This window comes from Macrobrachium rosenbergii, chromosome 42, assembly GCF_040412425.1.
Source record: "Macrobrachium rosenbergii isolate ZJJX-2024 chromosome 42, ASM4041242v1, whole genome shotgun sequence".
NCBI classification, from domain to species: domain Eukaryota; kingdom Metazoa; phylum Arthropoda; class Malacostraca; order Decapoda; family Palaemonidae; genus Macrobrachium; species Macrobrachium rosenbergii.
This window is the reverse complement of record NC_089782.1, coordinates 17,109,006-17,133,121: the sequence shown is the minus strand read 5'-3', so window position 1 is coordinate 17,133,121 and position 24,116 is coordinate 17,109,006. Positions and strand designations below refer to the sequence as shown.

General features: G+C 36.0%; 1 protein-coding gene across 1 annotated transcript in view; it reads left to right on the top strand.

Moving 5' to 3' along the window:
* Nucleotides 1–24,116, top strand: part of LOC136828003 (uncharacterized) — a 244,466-nt gene that overhangs the window by 54,467 nt on the left and 165,883 nt on the right. The window contains 1 exon segment of the mRNA XM_067085615.1: nucleotides 10,208–10,412. Within this exon segment, the coding sequence (XP_066941716.1) occupies nucleotides 10,208–10,412 (205 nt within the window).

Genomic DNA, 24,116 nt, shown 5'->3' with positions numbered 1-24,116 from the left:
TGAATTCATGGATAACGAATTACAAGCATTAGAAAAATAGGTAGGGAATTGTGTTATCCAGCTCATATTTTATTGTATCAGATACCTGGAACAATAAAACTATGAGGACATTATGTAATGAAAGTGATAAAAGAACTAAACAAGACCAACGGTTGCTTTGAGCGTTGAAAATATCCAGTGTAAAATGACGTAATCCTGCCTTGCAAAAACAATAAAAAGCAATTAGAAAATGAGCCGGAGTTTCTTCGGCGCAATCGAGTTTTCTGTACAGCGTATAATGCTGTATGAAAACTCTGTCGCATGCCATGAAACTTTCAGCCGTTCCCCGGTGGTGGCCTCTGTTGTTGGCACCTATAGCGGTGCCAAACACGATCATGGCTAACTTTAACCTAAATAAAGTAAAAACTACTGAGGGTAGAGGGTTGCAGTTTGGGATGTTTGATGATTGGAGGGTGGATGATCAACATCAATTTGCAGCCCTTAGCCTCAGTAGTTTTTAAGATATGAGGGCGGACAGAGAAAGTGCGGACAGACAGGAAAAAGCCATCTCAATGATTTTCTTGTACAGAAAACTAAAAACATGCTCGGAAGAAGCTGTCCTGGAGAGGAAAGCAACATAATTCTTAAAATCCCAAGCACAGAATGTGAATCATTTTATTTGAGCCAAACGAGTGAGCAATTAAATGTCAGACCAAATTAACATACTGGTAAGTTCTTTCACAGCTGGCCAAAAGAGTAATGAGGATTTTGCATTTCTTAGTGAAAAATTAAATGAAAATAATTGGTCTCTTAATACTTTAATAATAAGACCTAATAATATTGTCTGCAAAAAACTCTTTGAATCTACCTTATTTCAATTAAGAAATGAAAATTATATTAATTAAAGACTATGCCTGTTTGCTCTTGACCTCATTTTGTACAAGATCTTCGTAGGAGATTTAAAAGAGAAACTAACGGTTATTAGTAATTTTATTTACTAATTTGGTCCTTCCTTGATAAGGCAGTACCTGAGTTAATCCAGGACAATTGTTCCTCATTTGAAGACCTTCATAAAAGTAATAGCTCTTGTATCTTTATATACCTGTGCTCTTAGCTGGTACTGATAAAACAGGTTTTGGCGATTTTCTTTAATAGTTGTATGTAGCCATCTTTAGAATCCTTTGTTGAAGTAAAGACGAAAGATATTGCTATCATATGTTTCCTGTTCTTTTTACTATTATTTTTTGGTTTCACGTAAGTCAAGGAGTACGAATATAACCATTTCGAGGTCAAAATTGTCAGGAGTAACAAGTAAAATGTATATTTACCTGCAAAATCAATAGAGCATTCAGTATAATAGCAAAAAAAAAAAAAAATGACTTGCAAAAATAAAACGATACAAAAAAGGCAAAGATGAAACTCATGGGAACGATTTCAAGAAATGCGACAGGGAAATCAAAAAAAGAGAACAGAATAAATTCTATCATCAAACTACCAAAGGAAAATTTCATAAAAAAAGAAAAAGTCACATTACCCTCTTTACCAAGTGTTCAGTTAGTGAAAACCAGAGTAAATTAATGTATAAACAATTAATGTAGTGCAGATAGTAACATATAACATCTCTCAAGGAGTGTAAGGTCTTTTGAGTGACCTAATGTCACTTGAAATATCATGATTTTGAATCAGTTAAGGATTCACTTTCAATGAAACATATTCACTTATTTTTACGTTGTTTTTCTGAGCCATCTATGATTTTTTTTTTTTTGGTGTAACGCCGTTTTATGTACAATTCTTAATTCTCAAGTCTGTGATTATTTTTAGTTCACTGAAAATTTCCCCTGGTTTCGATCATCTGACATATTATTTCACGCCATTTACTCTGGTTAATAATTCACTATTGCATACATGCATGCTATATCCATACAATATCTTTCCTACATTTTACTTTCCAGCCTCTTCTAACAACTGTTTCATAGTGCAACTACGAGGTTTTCCTCCTGTTACACCTGTCAGACCTTTTATTCTCAATATTCTTTTTAGCCCTGAATGACCTCATAGGTCACAGGGCTTGGCCTTTGGCCTAAATTGCAAATTCTTATCTATTCTCAGAAGTGACCTTGTTTGTTGAAAGTGATTCCATGGCAGTCTCCTCGCCTGAGGATACCCTTTTGTCAATTTGGGGCAAGTTTGACCATACTTGGGTTAAAGGCGATTGGGTATGGTGCCCACTCTTCCGTTCTGTTGAGCTTACTTGCACGGGTGGCATTTTCCCGAGATGTAAGGGAGTACCGGGACCTTTCCCTGAAGAAAAGCGGGATGCCGTATCTTAAAGACAAACCATAGAATTTTCTTGAAAATAATCTCATTATGTTTCCTATACCCAAATTACACTACAGGTACTAATCTAACCTAACCTAGGGGCATGGCAAAAAAAAAAAAAAAAAAAAAACCGGGGCAGGTGCAATACTGGCATACATCTCTGGAATTTGCGCACGGGTGGCATCCCTGTGGGGGAGAAACTCCTGTCTGGGTCTAGGGCTTAACCTTAAAGAAGCATGAACGTGTGAAAAGCAGTGGTGGCGAGATTACTCTCGGGCTAATGTCTCGTAGCCCTTATAACCCAAAATGGCAGTTTCGACTTGTGTAAGGAATAAGAAATGTGGGAGTTATTAAAACTGGGTCGCAACCGTATGGGGTCAACATACGGTCTTTTTTTTCATTTCTAATTTATCTTGAAGCATTAAGTTATGCTGAAATATATATTAAACAGAGTAATTAAATGCAAAATACGAATCATTAAGGAAAGAAATGCTAATGTTCTGGTTATTAAGCATATACCAAAAATTAGTTATTATTTTATATATGTGTGTGTGTGTGTGCTCCTGCAGCAAAAAGTAACCTAATTTTTGCATATGCTAATACCAGAACATTAACACACACACACACACACACACACACACACACACATATATATATATATATATATATATATATATATATATATATATATATATATATATATATATATATATTTCAAAAACTAGACAGTAATCAGCATTATCAGGATAGCTGTAAATCACTTAGAAAGTAAGATAAGCTCTCTCTCTCTCTCTCTCTCTCTCTCTCTCTCTCTCTCTCTCTCTCTCTCTCTCTCTCTCTCCAACACGTAAGGCTTCTGTTTTCACTAAGCGTCCGTCATCTGTTCTATATCTACCCAAAAGGCCATTCCACGTTATCCGTATCTTCGTCACATCAAGCCAGAATTCCTCAAGGGAATTTGAAGAAAACGCGGAAAAACTAATCACTGTGGTTTAGCAGTTCCATGCAAACATTGTAGAAGATTCGAATTAAGAGAAAAGTAAAAAAAAAGGATCTTAAATGACACGTTTATTTTTTTAATATTGCACTAAGTGGCAACTCCGTCGACATTGTTGCGGGTGTTCGGGACGTCAAGACCCTCCGGCGACGGTGTTCGTTTCGCAAGGTGGCGACGGCTTCGGTTGCTTGCCAGCGACGATTCTGGCGTTCTGTCGCGGCGTAATCGCGACGAATCGCGACGATTGCTCATCGTCGTGAAAATGCGACGTCGTGAATCATCTTAGAATGACAACGAAGCTTGTGTTTGTACATTTATATACATATATATAATTTCTTTTTCGAAGGAAAGACTGATCCCAAGTTGAAAAGCAAGGAAAAGAATACAAGCATAGTGTCGCGAGATTCGAAAATGTGATTTCAACACTTGGTTCTTTTGCTAGAGAGGTTTATCTCTCTCTCTCTCTCTCTCTCTCTCTCTCTCTCTCTCTCTCTCAAGATCTATATTTAGACATCATTAGCTGGGCCGCAGAGGCCCACTATCCAACAGGGGAGGAGAGAGTGAGAGGAGAGAGAGAGAGAGAGAGAGAGGGGGGGGAGAGTGGTGAGAGAAAGAGACAGACAGACCCACTTCACCCATCTCTCTCTCTCTCTCTCTCTCTCTCTCTCTCTCTCTCTCTCTCTCTCACCAATGCGCCACTGACCTAGTGTTGGGCGAAACAACGGTGAAACTGAGAAGAACAACAATAACAAAGATGGTCTTTAGGCATAAAATGTGGAAATAGGACATGGGTGTCGTTTTGCTCGTGGGGAGAGAGAGAGAGAGAGAGAGAGAGAGAGAGAGAGAGAGAGAATTTAAAAGGAGTTCTCGTTCTAATTTAGGATCCCGACACTTCTTATCATTTTCTATATATTTCAATCTTAAGAGAACTCGCGTTTCCTTGGAAACAGCCTAGGCGAGCCACAGGGGCCGGATCGTCGTTTATCAGCCAATCAGAATTCGAGTTGCATTATCCCGGAGGGTTCTCATTGGTCGTCGGGGGCGGTGGTGAGGTCAGTCGCTTACTCTCAAAGACCAACCGATCGATAAGAAACTCTCTCTCTCTCTCTCTCTCTCTCTCTCTCTCTCTCTCTCTCTCTCTCTCTCTCTGGCGTATTTCGAAAATGGTTCAACATATGCTTAATATTACGTCGTTGACTCGTTTAATTTGATGAAAGGAAAAGACTCATTAATTGAGTGTTTGTGGATTGCATTTTTGTCTCAGTCCCGTGTCTTAATTCTTAGTTGTTTATTCACGTGTGCATGTATGACTATTTGCATACATACATACATACATACATACACACGCACTGGCATTCAGGCGTGTATGATACTGAATTGCAACTATTATAATTGAGCTCCCATACTCTCGGAATGACGACAGAATGGCATTAAGCTGATTCAAGACGCTTTAGAATGGACTGCGATTGAGCATATAAATAAATAGATGAATAAATAGATAAATAAACAGAGCTGCGATTACAATCGCATTGTAAAATATCAAAAATTTGTCATAAATATACACAAATCGAGATTTTGATATGTATATAGATGATTTTGATATATATATAGATGTATATGTATATGTATATATATATATATATATATATATATATATATATATATATATATATATATTTATATTTTGTGTGCATGTATGTATGTACCTATATATGTATGTATGTTATATATATAGTATATTTATATATATATATATATATATATACCTGTATATATATATTATATATATAAATGTATATATATATACATATACATCATACACACACAAATACATACTTTATAGCGGTTCAGAGCTAAAGTAAATAGAAATAGAAAAACTACACAAGTGAAAAATGCCCAGTAAATTGTGACGTTGAAAGAAGAAAAATTTTGAATGTCTCGCTCTTCTTGCTACGAAAAATTCATGCAACTGATTCAGGTGTTCTGTATCTCTGCCTCGATCTGAATGTCTTTTCTGTTGTTTGGCTGAAAAGGCTACCTGTCGACCTTGGGAAGTTGTTGTCTTTTCTTGTCGCCTTTCTCTCTCTCTCTCTCTCTCTCTCTCTCTCTCTCTCTCTCTCTCTCTCTCTCTCTCTCTCTCTCTTATTGGTCAGTCGTTGTTTGAAGAACAAGTCGTTGTGATTACAGCAAAGATTGTCCCACTGGAAGTGATGGGAAATATTTTGCATTTTAAGGTATCATGGTAGTTTAGATTTCCATTAGTTGTTCGTGACTTTCTGTCAGACATTTTTCGCTTTTATAGTTCCTACTGAATCATCGTCTCTTTGGTGGTTTAATTTACCGTTAATTTGAAATTTCGTTTCTAACTCTCCGTAGAATTAACATAGTTTTGTATGTTGAAATTCCTTCTAGCTACTTCTAAATTTATTCGTAGGTTTTAACATTTTTGTATAACTTTCTGTTGAATTAGCATCCTTTTTCTTCAAACCTGCTAGCCACTTCCAGCATCAGGTTGCCAACATTATTTTCATATGATTGCCAAAATCTAGTCCCGCTCATGTTCCCGAAGGTGATGTCATCTTCCACGAGGACCATGCGTGGCTGCAATTTCGCACAATATAGAAAAAAATGGCTACTTAATGCTAAAAGTTGCCAGCAAAGTTGGTCGTGAGACACAGGGCTCAGTGATTGCATTCTCCACTTAAAGTAAAGGTTGCCATGAACCACCATTCCACTGAACTGCCTTTTTTCCACTCTGCGTTCGTTTAGCACCAAATGCCGAGTACCCAAACGTATTCTTCCTTTTCAGAATCTGTGTTTGGGAGTCTTTGGGCAGTGCCATGTTCTCTGTGTCGTTCGAGTTACCTCGCTTTGTGCAACACAGAAGCGCTCTTTCATTAAGTTGGTTAATTAATAATGGAGTCTGTCAGTTGGGTGATTTATTCGTAAATTTTCCTCTGAGTAGTTTTTATTTCGGGTTGGGTTGGCTCAGAAAGAATTTATAAATAATAATAATAATAATAATAATAATAATAATAATAATAATAATAATAAAATCCGAGTGGATTTTTCTTGTTTGTCCGTCCCTGGTGGGGGCGAAGTAGGTAGGGGATCGGGAGGGTATGAGATTCATGACTCATCCACCCCACCCGGGGTAGGTAGGGCATCGAGAGGGTAGGGGAGACATGACGGGAAGCGCCGGGTTCCAGCGCAGCGTAGCGCGCCATCAAGCTCGTGATAATAATAATAATAATAATAATAATAATAATAATAATAATAATAATAATAATAATAATAATAATAAAAAAAAAGAACACTGCGAATCGAATGAGTAATGAAATATGCGAGCGTATACCGTAGAGTTTATCAAAGACACTACGAATCTCTCTCTCTCTCTCTCTCTCTCTCTCTCTCTCTCTCTCTCTCTCTCTCTCTCTCTCTCTCTAAATATATATTTCATTGATTCACTCAGTGTTGAACTAATTCCAGAAGTGTCCTACTTATAGTACTTCATCGACATCCTTTTAGTATAATTATAGGAAATCACTATCAATGCATAAATTATAATGAGTATAAGTTTAAGTATATATGCTTGTGTGTGAAGAAGTTAATGCTTATATATGTAAATTTCTGTATTATTAAACGTGTTATCCTTCCAGTACTTGAAATTATAATAGAATTCTTATATAAATTATATATATATTTAATTATATATATATAATATATATACATATATGCATATATATTTTATGTATAAATAGGCAGATTGATAGACAAGTATATGTCAGATAGATACACGGGATCACCTATACACTTCTATATCTTTTCGTCTATCCTTATTCTTTGTATTTATGTTTTTTGGTATTTATATATTGCCAGCTTATTTCCTGTACTTTCTATTTACTGTGACATCCTATTTTTACTCTCCCTTATTTACTCTAGTGTTTTATATCTCTTTCCTACTAATTACTTTGATCTATATTTTGCCGTAATCCTTATATGCTGCGATATCTTATTTTTGTCTGCTCCTTATTATTCTGGTATCTTATTCTCCTTAATTATTGTGATAAATGTTTCCTCCTCTCATTAGTTTTATGTTATCTTATTTTTGACTCCTTATTTATTGTGATGGTTTCCTTTTTTTTGCTGTTTATTCACTGTGATACCTTAAATTTATTTTCGTATTTATTCACTTTTATATCTTATTTTTTCTTTAACCTTCATTTACCCCCAATGTCATATCTTTCTAATACCATTTGTTGACGGGTTTTTGTCTTTTCTTCTGGCAATATTTGCTTAGATAACGTATTTATCGTTATTTACTGTTAATGCATATTTCCACCGTACCCTGACATACTGTCAGCGTTATTTTTTGTATTTATTTATCAAGTGCTCATTCCTCATTCACTGTCATTATTTGCATTCATTCCTTATCGTACATGCTGACATTAATTATCAGGTACTCTTATTTTGTAGTCAGTCCTTACTCACGAAAGTTCTTGTTAAGGAAACGTAAGCCTGACGTTGTTTCATATTCATCTGCTACTTCCTATTCAGCTGACATTCGGTATTCTATGGTTAGGTCTCATTTTCTCAATTCTGTTCGTTTCTGTAGTTTAGTGATGATTTTGACTCTATTCCCAAACCAGTCTTAATCTACTGTCAGACAGTTTTTATTGCCAACCTTTTCTTTGCCATCAGATATCTGTCAGTTCTAAATCTCTACTTTCATTCATACTATTAGCTACCTGAAGCGTATCACCTGGGACTGGTCTCGACTTTCATTCATACTGTTAGCCTATTAGCTACGGAAGCGTATCACGTGGGACTGATTATTAGGCTAGTTTTAACCATGACTAAAGTAACCCTAATGGATTTTTTCGACCAGAGGATTCTCTCTTTAATGCATTATAATTTCAAATTCGTATATGTTTACATCCTCGAGGCTGTTTTGATAAGGTCTGCGTCACTTAGGTTTCTAGATTATGTTCATCTGATTGTGATGTGATTATTTAATGTATTTAATGATAGTGTTGTTTGCATTCAAATATATCAGTGATGAATTCTGGAATATTAGTTTCTTCTGCTAAGACAGACTTTAATTTTAATTAAGCTTCTCCTGCATTATTGCAATTGATTTCCCATTGCAATATAGAAAGACCTTGTACTTGTATCTATCTATCTATCTATCTATCTATCTATCTATCTATCTATCTGTATGTATATTTATGACTATATACATATAATATATATATGTATGTATATTTATATATATATATATATATATATATATATATATATATATATATATATATATATATATATATATATATATATATATATTAGTGTGTATGTATATATAAAACTTGTAGGTACCATGTGGAAAGTGCGGATAGACAGAGCAGGGTATTATCTTGAAGCAAACAAATAAATAAAATAAAGTTTTATTAGGGGAATTAGAAGTTCATTGTTATGTCCGCAAGCCATACGTCATATTTATTTCGTCGTACATCGTGCCTTGTTTCCAGTACGTCATCCGCTGCACATCTAATGTTTTTCTTCTTCTTCTTCTTCTTCTTCTTCTTCTTCTTCTTCTTTTCTTCTTCTTCTTCTTCTTCTTCTTCTTCTTCTTCTTCTTCTTCTTCACCGCCTTTCTCATATTATTATTAGTAACCTACAGAGATATTTAGTTAAAAATATGTGGTTGTTATTTATGTTTGCTTAAGAAAAAACCCAAATACACTTCGTGTTTTTAAGCTTATTTATTTATTGTTCTATTTATTTATCTATATTTGTTTTTATTTATTTATCTGTTTACTTATTTATTTATTTAAATAGTTACTTACTGCTTTTTTGAAGGATCTATCGTAAACCTTCTTAGCCAGAACACGACTAAAGAAAACCTTTTCTGTTATTCCACGAAGGTCAGAGAAATATTCCTTTTCAGCTGCTTTTAAGAGTTTTTATGAAATTTGAACATCTCTCCCTCAAAACAAATGCACACCATACCATTCCCTCCACCACTGACGAAATTTGTTCTTCTTCTTGGAAATTTTTGTGAAATTGATGCGTTAACGTTCCCTTCCCTCATCAGAAATGGGCGTCATGGTGGTTCTTTTCACGGGTGACCCGAATTTGCCTTTCTTCTTTCAAAAGGTCATGGGGCATTTAATAAATAAAAAAATACGAGTTTTAAAAATCTTAACTTATTCTGAATTTTATCATTAGTTTTATTTTTTTATTGTGCAGATGGAAACGTGAGCAAATGTATTTAATGTGTGCGTGTGTTGAGTGTGGAAGCATATGCTTTTTTGCATATTCATTTTAAAAATTTCATTGTCATTTTTCATTTAGTCCCAGTGCTTGGCTAGCGGCCTAGACCTGGTACACCATTTCCTTTTAATCCTTTGGGCCAGCCCTATGAGAGCCGTTAATCAGCTCAGTGGTTTGGTTCAACTATTTTAATAATAATAATCCGTAGGTGGGTAGTGCCGTCAGTGCACCTCATGTGGTGCACTTTGGGCATTACTGAAGGTTCTTTGCAGCGCCTTTCGTCCCTAGCTGTAACCCCTTTCATTCCTTTTACTGTACCTCTGTTCATATTCTCTTTCTTCCATCTTACTCTCCACCCTCTCCTAACAATTGTTTCCTAGTGCAACTGCGAGGTTTTCTTCGGTTACACTTTTAAAATCTTTCGACTATCAGTTTCCCTTTCAGCGCTGAATGACCTCACCGGTCCCAGCGCTTGGCCCTGGGCCAAAATTTTATATTCCATCTATATTCCAATAATGATAATTACCTTCTTAGTTTTAGAGTTCTGTATGGCACTATCATAAACATTTTCCTCCCTACCAGAAAGGAGGTTGTTTGACTAACCACGGCTTTTTTTCTCTTTGCTGTCCACCTCCTCAGGCGAACGAAAGACGAGGTCCGGGACCTGGAAGAGACCATCCGGATACGGTCTGACGTCCAGAGGAAGAAGGGCATGGACATGGACGCTACCTGCCAGATCTGTCTCAAGACCAAGTTCGCCGACGGAGTGGGCCACCTGTGCAACTACTGCAACATCCGCTGTTGCGCCCGATGTGGTGGCAAGGTCTCGCTCAGGTCAAATAAGGTCAGTAACGAAAGGGAAACCCTAAATATGTATTTTCGGTGTATCTGAAGTCAATGTAAGGTGGAAGAAAATAGGTCAGGGAGAAATTATGCAATGTTTTTTTTATTGCAGTCAGTTCCTCGTTGGACGAGTCGGTAGAGTTCTCGGCTAGTACTCTGCTAGGCCCGAATTCGAGTCTCCGACCGGCCAATGAAGAATTAGAGGAATTTATTTCTGGTGATAGAAATTCACTGGTGATAGAAATTCATTTCTCGGTATAATGTGGTTCGGATTCCACAATAAGTTGTAGGTCCCGCTGCTAGGTAACCAATTCGTTCTTAGCCACGTAAAATAAGTCTAATCCTTCGGGCCAGTCCTAGGAGAGCTGTTAATCAGCTCAGTGGTCTGGTTAAACTAAGCTATCCTTACTTTTATTGCAGTCCTTGTATTAGCATGGTCTCGCTTGGGTCAGGTGAGGTTTGCAAAGAGCAAAGCGTAGATCACAGAGTATTGAACTGAGGCCAGCAGAGGTCAGGGAAATCTAATGGAATGTTTGGAAGGTCATTTAATATTTTGATAAGGTTTCATTCAGGTCAAAAGGTTAGTATAAGGAGTAAAGCTTAGATGGCAGTTTATCTGAGGTTGCAGTGTTCTGAGGAGGATAGGTCAGAGGGAAAACTATTGCAGCGTTTGGTGTTGTGCCTGATGGAGTGATAGGTCTCAATCAGGTCATATACGTGGAGTGCAAAGAGCAAAGCGTAGATTACAGAGTATCTGAGTTCAACATAGGTCAGGACAAAGCTAATGGAATGTTTAGTGATGCGTTTGATGTGATGGCAAGGCGTCATTCAGACCAAAGGGTCATCAACGAGAGGAAATTTAGGTTGCAGTGTATCTGAGGTCACCATTGGTCAGGAGCCAAAAACTCGTGTGTGTATATATATATATATATATATATATATATATATATATATATATATATATATATATATATATATATATATATATATATATATATATATATATATATGTGTGTGTGTGTGTGTGTGTGTGTGTGTGTGTGTTTGTGTGTGTATGTATTATGAATGAATTCTGAAGATATGTGGATGGGTGATGTAGATGACGAGAAAGACGTCAATCACAGAGAAGTAGGTCAACAAGGTTCGATGATAAGAACTTAGTGCAATGGTCCTTCTTGAGAATTTCTCAGTTTATTTATTGTGAAAATGTCACCTTATATCATTAGTAATTGCTCAACTTTCTGATCCATCCCTGGATTTTTTAACATTTATTGGTGACCTTATTATCACTAGTATAAATATTCAAAGGAATAAAGCTTAAAATGTCAGTAACTTGCAAAGCAAGAGTCTACGGACTAGAAATCGCAAATGATAGGCTAGGGATGATTCTGCAAACAGGTCTACAGAGAAAGAGACGGCAGGAACACTGCAGGGATGATGGGACACTGGTAATAAATCAAGACTGTTCACGTGGACCTAAGACTCATTTATAGCGAACCTAGGTTAACGTAATGCAATCATCCATCTTGGAATTTATTTTGCATCATTTTTGGGGGGATGAAGACCAACGGGAGAGGCAGTCTAGTGCACTATTCTAGCCCAGAACGGAAGAAAACAAAGAAAAGCAATAGGTTGGAAGGAGGGTCAAGGAGATTAACCACGAAGGAAGCGAGTGATTGAGTCATCGTTAATGGAGTCACAGCTGTTAGGGTTACTGACGTCAAATGCGAAGGAGGTGTTGGTCCTACCCCTGAAAGAGGGGCATTCTTAAGCCAAAGGAAGCAGAAGCAGGGAAAAAATTCCAGAGCTCAGGAGGAGAGGAAAAGAACATCTTTCAGCAAAACAACAAAACAACAGTAATGATAATAATAATAATAATAAAAAAAATACTCACAGTAGCATGAAGCTTAAAATGGAGAAGCAAATCCACAGTTATGTATATGTACACATATTTAAAGATAAATCAGTACAGATAGCTTTCGGGAGATTGAAAAGGGGAACCGAACAAGTTCCCGAAAGCTATCTATACTGTTTTATCTTTAAATATATGTACATATACATAACTGTGGATTTGCTTCTCCAATAATAATAATAATAATAATAATAATAATAATAATAATAATAATAATAATAATAATAATAATAAGTAATAATAGTAGCATGAGTGCATATATTTGAAAGAGAAACAAATCCACAGTTATGTATGGGTGCATGTATTTAAAGAGAACTCTCTGCAGAGCTTTCGGGAATCTGTTCGATTCCCATTTTCAGTCTTTTTAATGAAAAGGGGAATCGAACGGATTCCTGAAAGCTCTCTGTAGAGATTTAATTTTAAGTGTATGTACCCATACATAACTGTGGATTTGTTTCTCAATAATAATAATAATAATAATAATAATAATAATAATAATAATAATAATAATAATAATAATAATAATAATAATAATGAGGCCACGTTGTTTCGAAGGCAGCTCTCTCGCTGACCGGTGTAGGTCAACATAGGCCTTACTAAGGAATCCATATTAATAGGGCGATTAGGCAGTAAGTAGGGAAGTTGGTTAACAGAGATTGGGAGTGCCCAACCACGCGCTGGGGTTGGGGGTTAGGAGGGGGATTGGAAGGCGGGGTGGGGGAAGGGGGAAGATTACTGTGTGGTTCACTGACTCCCAGTTGCACTTTCTGAAGATGCTCTCAGTTGTAAGGTCAGTGGGCTGCTCCTGGTCTGCCGTCACCAGTCGGACCATTTGTGAATGGGTACTAAAAGCAGCTGAGAGTCAGCAAAAGTGTATGGGGCTAGCAACCTCATCTCTTCAAGATTCATTGAGAACCGGAAGCCTCAGCATTCCTGGTGCCACCCACAATACACTAGGAATATATACATGTATGTATATGTATATATATATATATATATATATATATATATATATATATATATATATATATATATATATATATATATATATATATATATAGAGAGAGAGAGAGAGAGAGAGAGAGAGAGAGAGAGAGAGAGAGAGAGAGAGAGCTTGAAATGAAGGGAGGTGGGTAAGGGAGGAAGGTGGTCAGTTTTGGAACCTGCTTTTACAAAGATACTTCCTTTGACGTTTTCTATTTCCGTCGCTAAAAAGGTCCAACTCTTGGGTAACAGAGAGAGAGAGAGAGAGAGAGAGAGAGAGAGAGAGAGAGAGAGAGAGAGAGAGAGAACGGGAGGGGCCAGCATAGAGACAAAAGAAATGGAGGTGAAATTTCTAAACGTAATTTTGAGATTCCATTTTCTTCCATTCTTCCTCCTCAGTCGATCATTCCCTTTGGTTTTTCGTCTGTTTATTTTTTTTTTTTTATCTGCCCCCATCTTTTGCATTTTCACGGGAATCAAGTGATTCTTGACTTAATATGATATTTTTTACAATTTTACTCCAATTCCCTGTCTGCATGTCTGTCTGCCCCTGTGCAAAGCGACTTTTCACTCTCAGTCTGTCTCTCTGTCTGATATTAATAATTAATCTGTGCACTCGTTTCCAATGTATTTTATTCTTAAGTTTTGTTTGAAAATATGTTTATTAGTTTTTATTTTATTGATTTGTTTATGTTTACTAGAATTTTGTAGAGTGTTCTTTGCACTTTCCGGGTTTTGTTTACGCGTTTTTGACCTGATTGTTTATTTATATTTATTTATTTTTTTTTTGCATTTCTCTAGAGACGTTTTCTCTCTCTGTCTGTCTGTTTTTCTCCTCTTCCTGCCTTACCTCCTCCTCCTCCCTTTCCTTCTCTTCCTCCTTCAGATATTTAGTCTGGCCGTTTCTTTGAATCGTATAATTGCTTTAGTCTAAGCTCATTTGAAATTTATTATATCTGCATTCTGTAGCCTCAGATTTTGATTCTCTCTCTCTCTCTCTTTTCTCTTCCATTCTTTCTCTGTCTCACTATTATTCTTTACACTTCTTTACCGTGTCGTTTACATTTCTCAAAATTCTCTACAGTAATATAAAAAATTGTGTAGACTTTCTGTCAGTTTCATTGAAATGCCTTTTAGATATATAAATACTTTTCACTGTTGTAATGTCTAAACTCCTCTGTTGTTTTTTTTCCCTTTTCGATTGAATTTTTCCATTCAGTAATTTTTCATACCTTTCTAGTTTTTGTTTTCACTTCTCTCGAGTCTTTTTCGTGCTGCACTATGTTATGTTTTACTCTTCCAATCTGTTGTCATAATTTGCATGAAGGTATTAACTAGTCTTCATTTTAGCAGTCTTGGGTTATCAGTTTTTTTAGCTTTCTGTTGATACATGTGTATGCATACACACGTACGTACACACATATATATGTATATATAATAGACAATGTGTATACTGCATATATACATGTATATACTATATATAATATATAATACATATGTAATATTTATGTAATATATATATATATATATATATATATATATATATATATATATATATATATATATATATATACATGACATTATATTATATAATATATATATATATATATATATATATATATATATATATATATATATATATATATATATATAATATACATGACATTATTATGATAATATACTTTATTTGCATTTTATGCACAATTAAAATTTTTTGCCACCAGAAAGACGACCTGGACAATATGAATGCTTGTAAAAGAGAGAGAGAGAGAGAGAGAGAGAGAGAGAGAGAGAGAGAGAGAGAGAGAGAGAGAGAGAGAGAGAGAGAGTAGCACCTCACCGACCCGGGACCCGGGAAGAGTCCTCTGGGAAGACAGGAGGAGGAGGAGGAGGAGGAGGAGGAGGAGGAAGAAGAAGAGGAAAATCTTCCTTTGCCTTTGGGATTTGTTTTGACCGTTTCTGGCTCCTGTGACGTCACCGTCCCCGGACGCCCACACGATGCAGCAAGCGCCCTCTCCTACCTCTTCTCTTTCCTCCCTCCCTCCCTCCCTCATTCTCTACCTCCCTCCACAGGCGCTGGGGACTGAGGTAAGGGAGTTAAGGGGCGAGGGAGGAGAGGGCCTTCGGCATGCTAGGCCTTACCGAATGATATTTAATATACAGGAGAGAGAGAGAGAGAATATAATGTCTCTGTATTTGTGTGTTCATTTCCATATGCATATATATATATATATATATATATATATATATATATATATTTTTATATATACATATATATATATATATAAAATTTTTATATATACATATTATGTATATATAAATGTTTCTTTCTCTCTCTCTCTCTCTCTCTCTCTCTCTCTCTCTCTCTCTCTCTCTCTCTCTCTCTCTCTCTCTCTCTAAAAAAAAAAAAATATATTTTTCCTAGCTGCATGGATGGATCTGAGCCTTATGTGATTTTCATGGAGCGAAAATGAATGCATGAAACTGCACATCCCTTGAAATGTAATTTTTCATTGTAACTTCTTGTCCTTTGTCGTTGTAATGGTGTTGGGTTCAATGTTCCTCCAGATTTTGATTAACCAGCTGCATTGGCTTCTTTGTTCTCACTGGGGTCTATTGCTGCTCTCCCCAGGCGTCCAAGATTTGCTACAAGTCTCCAAGCCTGGATTTTTTTTTTTATGGATGTGGTTGTTAGCCTCTTGCTGTTGCCCTTCAGTCAGTGTGAGCTTTTTCCCTTGCTGAAAAAATTATCGGTACGTTTTTGTTTTTTTGACAATTCTGGGACTTAGTAGCATTGGCTCCTCAATTTCTAGATGTTTGCTTTCCGTGTGACGTTCATTGTCACTGAAGTGTGAAAGAGGGCAACTTTTTGTAATGATTCGACGTCCTTGAGGGATTTCGGTGATAGAAATGGTAGTGTTTCTCAATATTTTGCTCTGGCGTTTACCTATTATCGGAAGGTGTTTCGTAAAGGGACTGTGTTGCAACTTTTGACCATTCAAAAAAGTTAAGTATATCTTAGTTTTACCAGACCACTGAGCTGATTAACAGCTCTCCTAGGGCTGGCCATTGGTTTACCAGTTCCTCGTTGGACGAGTCGGTAGAGTTCTCGGCTAGCACTCTGCTAGGCCCGAGTTCGAGTCTTCGGCCGGCTAATGAAGAATTATAGGAATTGATTTCTGGTGATAGAAATTCATTTCTCGGTATAATGTGGTTAGGATTCCACAATAAGCTGTAGGTCCCGTTGCTAGGTAACCCGTTGGTTCTTAGCCACGTAAAATAAGTCTAATTCTTTTGGGCCAGCCCTAGGAGAGCTGTTAATCAGCTCAGTGGTCTGGTTAAACTAAGGTACACTTATGCATTACCAGGACACTCTTGTTGAAAGGGGTTAAACAGAAGGATATTGGTGAAATAATTAGCAGATGTGATGTGTGGGAAATTTTGTTTTCCTAAGCTACCTCTTTATTGGAAAATAATGAGCAAGCATCATATGCAGTAATTAGTATAATTGCTATGTGGCAACGTTTTCCTATCTACTTTGGCTCTTGCTGGATATTGATTTATGTCGAGCCACATGTGGCAAATTCACTCACTAAGTGTAATTACTTTGCAATGATATATAAAATAGTATGTTACTGTACAGAAAATTAGTAAAATTTTTAGTTTTTACAACCCCAGTAATTTGATGCAGAAAGCCGTAATTGGTACTCGGACACTTTTTGCAACTTTCGCAACTATATGTTAGCAAATATTGCCATTAGGTGAAACTTTTTAGATATGTGGTTTGCCTTCTTATAACGATTATTATTATTATTATTATTATTATTATTATTATTATTATTATTATTATTATTATTATTATTATTATTATTAAAAACAGAATGCAGAGGAAAATGACAAATACAGGAGGATGAAAAACGGAGGGGGAAAAGTATACATAAATATTAATTAAAGTGCAGAGGCCTACGGGACGGGCAACCCAGTGCCATTATGTACCCAAAACCCGAAGAAAGCAAGAGAGAGGCGAGGGAAGGAAACAGGGTGGGGCTCTACCCAAAATGAAGAGGGGGGAAGGGGAGGGGAGCAACTAAATTCCTATTTGGATATTTCTGATCTTTAGGTTCCACGTTCAAGAGAGAGAGAGAGAGAGAGAGAGAGAGAGAGGCATGTATGTATGCATACATGAAGTACTCTCTTCGATGCTAAAAACATCAATGACTAATCACCAAATATTAAAAAAATGAAACATGATGAAAGATATGACTATATATTTATATATATATATATATATATATATATATATATATATATATATATATATATATATATATATATATATATATATATATATATCAGTCATATCTTTCGTCATGTCGATTTTGTAATCACTGATATTTTCAGCATCAAAGAGTATGCATCACGTGTGCATACATATATGCATAACTTTATCTCTGCGTGTAAAAATATATGTATATATATATATATATATATATATATATATATATATATATATATATATATATATATATATATATATATATATATATATATATATATATATATATATATATATATATATAAATATATATATATATACACAAATATATATACACATGCAAACACACCTGTTCGCGCGTCCCCTGTCGGCATATCTTATCATTTCGATAATCTGTGAATCCATAATGACGTTCCCCTTCGCCCAGCGATTATCGCCGTTTGCATTGCTATTAGTGGGACGAGGTTGCCTGCACGATGTTCACACACACACACAGTGTGACTTGGTTTTTAGTTTTCTGTAAAAGAAAACTATTGTGCCGCACTTTTTCTGTCCGCACTTTTCTGTCCGCTCCCAGATCTTCAAAACTACTGAGGCTAGAGGGTTGCAAATTGATATGTTGATCATCCACCCTCCAATCATCAAACATACCAAATACCAACCTTCTAGCCTCAGTAATTTTTAAATTTTATTTAAAGTTAGTCAAAATCGTGCTTTTGGCAACGATATAGGATAGACCACCACCGAGCCGTGGTTAAAGTTTCGTTGGCCGCGGCTCATACAGCATTATACCGAGACCACCGAAAGATAGATCTATTTTCGGTGCCCTTGATTATTCGATGTACAGAAGACTCGATTGCGCTGAAGAAACTTAGGCGCATTTTTTACTTGTTTTTGTTGCTTTTAATAATAATAATAATAATAATAATAATAATAATAATAATAATAATAATAATAATTCTTTCTTAAGTCCTTTCTGTTACTGCGGCTGCGTTAATGAGAATGATGGTCTTGCTTCCATTGATGGGGCTGTTGCTACTGGGAATGGTGATAGTACTACTTCTACTACTACTACTGCTACTACTACTACTACTACTACTACTACTACTGCCATTAATACTACTGTTTCTGTTCCTGCTAGTGTTAATTCTGTTCATTTTGTTATTATTGTTACTATAGAAACGGATTTTCTCCTCCTCCTCTTCCTCCTCCTCCTCCCCCTCCACCTCCTCCTCCTCCTCCTTCTCTTCTTCTTCTTCTTCTTCTTCTTCTTGTTCTTATTATTATTCATTTTGTTATTGATACTATAGAAACGGATTTCTTCTCCTCCTCCTCCTCCTCCTTCTTCTTCTCCTTCTTATTATTATTTTTATTATTATTATTATAATATATAGATCATCTCTTTTGCAGCTATGAAAAGAGCCATTTCCAGTCCTTAATCTGACAACTCCGTCTGAACTCATGGTGAAATCGAAACGGTGGGATTATGTGGGCGGTTGTGTAGGCTTAGAAGGGGAACAGAGGAGGAAAAAGAGAATGAATCCGTTTAGCTGTCATTGACTAAGCACAAGAGGGAGAAAAGTAGAAAATATTTGGGAGAAAATCGATTGATCAACTTTTGTTTTCACAGTCGTGGAGGGGGAGGGAGGAATGTAGGGAGGGAGGGAAGGATGGCGGATGTACGATAACGTCCCAAATGGTTAGAGAAATCTCTCTTACAATTGCAACGGCTTTGTGTGTGAGAGAGAGAGAGAGAGAGAGAGAGAGAGAGAGAGAGAGTGAGTGAGAGAGAGAAATCTAGAGGCGAAAGAAGTTAAAACTCTGCTAGATATTGGTACTTCTGCCCTAAGCATTTGCTGCTCTCTCTCTCTCTCTCTCTCTCTCTCTCTCTCTCTCTCTCTCTCTCTCTCTCTCTCTCTCTCTCAGAGGCTTATAGTGTACAATACCACTTATAATTTATGGTTTCGAATTGAAATATGATTAGTACACGATTTTCCCTCATAGCACCCACGAATACGAAGCAGCGATGAATGTTAGAAAACAGCCATTGAAAGGATAAAAACAAAAATAGTTGAAAGTCTTGCGTCTGGCAGCGTCATCGAATTGAATGACGTCACATTGTATTGATTGCCGAGGGGTTAGTCTGGGCGGTAACAGCGCCGTACGACATTTCAAGTCGTTCCCATAATTCTTCTTTTTCGAGAATTGAAAAAGGAAAGATATTACTTTTATTTGGAAAAATAACTGGAGCATCTTACAATATTTCCAGTGGTTCTAAAATTTAGGAGAGAGAGAGAGAGAGAGAGAGAGAGAGAAAGGGGGGAAGGCGAACACATTCATACATGTATTCATGTACAGATACACGAACGAACGTGCAAACTGACAGAAAAGGAATTGGTATCCGTAAATGATAATACGATACTGTAGAGATTATATATATATATATATATATATATATATATATATATATATATATATATATATATATATATATATATATATATATATATATATATATATATATATATATGTATATATATATATATATATATATATACTCTCGTATATACATTGAATGCATGTGTGCACATTTGTCCTATGTTTCATCTATCTGATTCCGATAGTTTCTATGGCTGTATCTATTATCCAACAATTATTTGAATACGATGGACGCAGGTTCTGTAATGTGTATTTGAAATGAAATCTCAATTCTTTGTGATGCTGTTTGCACACACAGACACGAGTATTTTTTATCTATTTATCTATCTGTCTATTTGTATATATATATATATATATATATATTATATATATATATATATATATATATATATATATGTATATCTATCTATAATAACAACAATAATTACAGTGACTATGATATATATATATATATATATATATATATATATATATATATATATATATATATATACATATACATACATATGTCTGTACGTAATGTTTCAGGGATTGACTCAGTATCACGGCCATTGTAATTATCGTTGTTATTAATGCTGTACTTATTACCCGTGTGTTTACCGCTGCAAGACTGTAACGAAGTCATCCGGCCATTTACTTTACCAGAAAAATGACCGAGTTGCTGTGGTATCGTTGCTTACTTGTGTCCTTCTTTGTCTGTGCAGCTGTGTGTCTGTCTCTTAGACGCGCTATTCTGGTCGCTGTGACATTTTCCGAAAATTCCTGGCCGTAGTCCCAGGTCAGACCCGTTAGATTTTGCTGGTGGTATGATTATCGTGTGAGCGCGTGCGCTTTTGTTTGGCAACTTGAGTGTTAAAAACCAATTGGCAGATTTAAACGGAGTTTTGTGGGAAAGTCACCTGTGGGGTAAAGAACTGTCATTTCGATTTTGACGGCGATATGGATAAAGGTGCGATGAGTGTGAATATGAGTCTTTAGTATGCTTTTTTGTGAAAGGGATTTCTTAGGAACTCTTCCCTGTATTTGGACAAAATTGGACAAAATTTTGTATGGAAGTCGATTATGGTATGAGAGAGCAAGGCAGTAGACAGTGACCTTTCTGTGAATATGAATTTTTAGTTTTTTTTTTCAATTTTTGACGGCAATCTGACACAGAGACCCTTTCAATTTTGACGGCAATCTGACACAGAGATACATGGCAGTAGACAGTGACCTTTCTGTGAATGTGTATTTTTAGTATGCTTCTCTTGTAAAAGAGATTCCTCAGGAACTCATCCCTGTCCTTGGACAAAATTTTGTATAGAAGTCACTTATGGTATAAGGAGCATTCCTTTCAGTTTTGACGGCAATCTGAGACAGAGACACGGGGACAGTAGACAGTGACCTTTCTGTGAATATGAATTTTTAGTATGCTTTTTTGTGACAGGGATTTCTTAGGAACTCATCCCTGTCCTTGGACAAAATTTTGTATGGAAGTCGATTACGGCATGTGCAATCCTTTCAATTTTGACGACAATCTGAGGCAGAGATACATGGCAGTAGACAGTGACCTTTCTGTGAATGTGTATTTTTAGTATGCTTTTTTTGTAAAAGAGATTCCTCAGGAACTCATCCCTGTCCTTGGACAAAATTTTGTATGGAAGTCGCTTATGGTATAAGGAGCAATCCTTTCAATTTTGACGGCAATCTGATACGGGAACAGTAGACAGTAACCTTTCTGAGGTGTGCTTGCGTGTTGTGGGTAACCCTACCACTGAGACTGGACTCTGTTTCTACCCCTTCACCTCCAGACTTCGGAATCCTTTTTCCTTTCTTCTTCCTCTTGAAATTGGCCCTCCCGTCGGCCACCCTCTAGCTGCGTACTTCACTCTGATCACGCTATAAAGCCTGCTGGTAATTACTTCTAATTAATTACTTCGGGTTAATTGCCTCTGATGATAGTTATATCTATTTTCTAGTTATTGGGACTGGAATTTAAACGGCAATGTAAATTCTATAGTTGCAGTTCCATAGTTTATAGAGGTTTATAATTCACCATTTATAGTTTAATGCCATTCGCAGTTTGATAGCTTCAGTAGTTTGTAGATTGGGCTGGTCATTTTCTGAGCTGGGTTTTATTCTTGGTGATGGTTCTGGCGATTGTTTCATTGTGTGAAACCCGTCCTTCCGCAACGTCAGAGTCTGTTCTTTTTCCTGTTCATGGTTTGGGGTTCGCATTTCGGCTTATCTTTTAGCCAGGTCCCGTAATTGGAATTTAGAATTTTTTTTTTTGCAATGTAATTTTCTTGCATTTCCATTCTCGTGCATATGGCTGTCTGTCTGTCTGTCTGTCTGTCTGTCTGTCTGTCTGTCTGTCTGTCTCTCTCTCTCTCTCTCTCTCTCTCTCTCTCTCTCTCTCTCTCTATATATATATATATATATATATATATATATATATATATATATATATATATATATATATATATATATATATATATATATATTATATTAATACATATGTATAAATATTTTATATATATATATATATATATATATATATATATATATATATATTACATATATACATACATATAAATACATACATACATACAGAGAGAGAGAGAGAGAGAGAGAGAGAGAGAGAGAGAGAGTGGAGTTTTGCCGTATAAAAAGATGGTATGTTTAAGAGAGTCTGGACTGGCGAAAGACTTTGGCGCCAGGGTGTCTGCCAGAGGAAGTGACGAGAGAGAGGAGAGAGAGAGAGAGAGAGAGAGAGAGAGAGACTGTGAAGCTGTCTGACTATCTCTTGTCTGGCTTTGTGAGACTATTGAACAAAAATATCTGTTTGTTAGGAAAGGAATGAAATGATGTTGCTTTCTGAGCTTGTTCATTGGCAGTGAACCTCGACGGTACTCCGTAATGACTGTCGACCTCATTCTGAACTTTGATACTCTGCTCGCCATTTACATATTCCCAATTTCTTTTTTAATTTCGTAATGAATTACTAAGACCTTTCGTTCAAACTGCTTTAATGCCAGTCGTCATCGACGTCTAAAATCACCTCGTTCGACACCAGGGTTTTTCGAGATATTTCATAGCGTTTCGAACGATGCGTCGAATTCTGTGGCATCCAAAACATGGTGAGTCATATCTCGAACCGGGTTCGATCATGTCTGGTGCCAGGGAAGAACACAGTGCATGCGCAGTCACGTCCTCTTGTGTCACATATTCAAGTTACATGACTGCAGGCCAGTTACTGCTGCTTTTGCAGGGAGGTTATAGTTAAATTCCAAATTGCTGTATGTATACACACTTACACACACACACACACACACACACACACATATATATATATATATATATATATATATATATGTGTATGTATACACACTTACACACACATATATATGTATATATACATACATACATACATATAAATTTTATATATATATATATATGAATATACATATATATATGTATATATATGTATATATATATATACACACATATGTATATGTGAAATATGTGCTTGAGTAAATCCGTGTTGTGGAACTTAGCAATTGTACCATTTTTTTATTAGTAGACCCTAATTTAGTGGCATTTTCAGTAGATTCATGTACTGTTTAGGGACTTTATAATAATTATATCCGTGTTCGGGGATGTAATGATGAATATTTCCTCATACAGAGATTTTTAAATTAATGTTCTTTCTTAGGACGGTATAATGGCCATAAAGTTGTTTAGAAAAGCTCTGAAGCTTTAACGAATACCAGTGAATCTTTTTAGGAACTTTATAATGAGTACATCCCTGTTTATGGGGCTCATTTTAAAGTCTATTGAGTATAACCTCATTTAAAATATATCGCCATATTGAATCGTAAATGAGTATATCCTAATTTTGAGACGGCATTTGGAGTCCTTGTTGGTTATATCCTCGATTTGAGGCCTTGATGAATTTGTTCACTTTGAGGGGCCATAGTGGTTATAACTCTTGAGGACTTACACGAGCTATATAATTTTTTTCTTTTATGGAAATGATATAAATGTCACGTTCAGACGCTTGGTTGGATATACCACATTTGCAAAAAGATTTATGATGAATGTACACTTTTTAG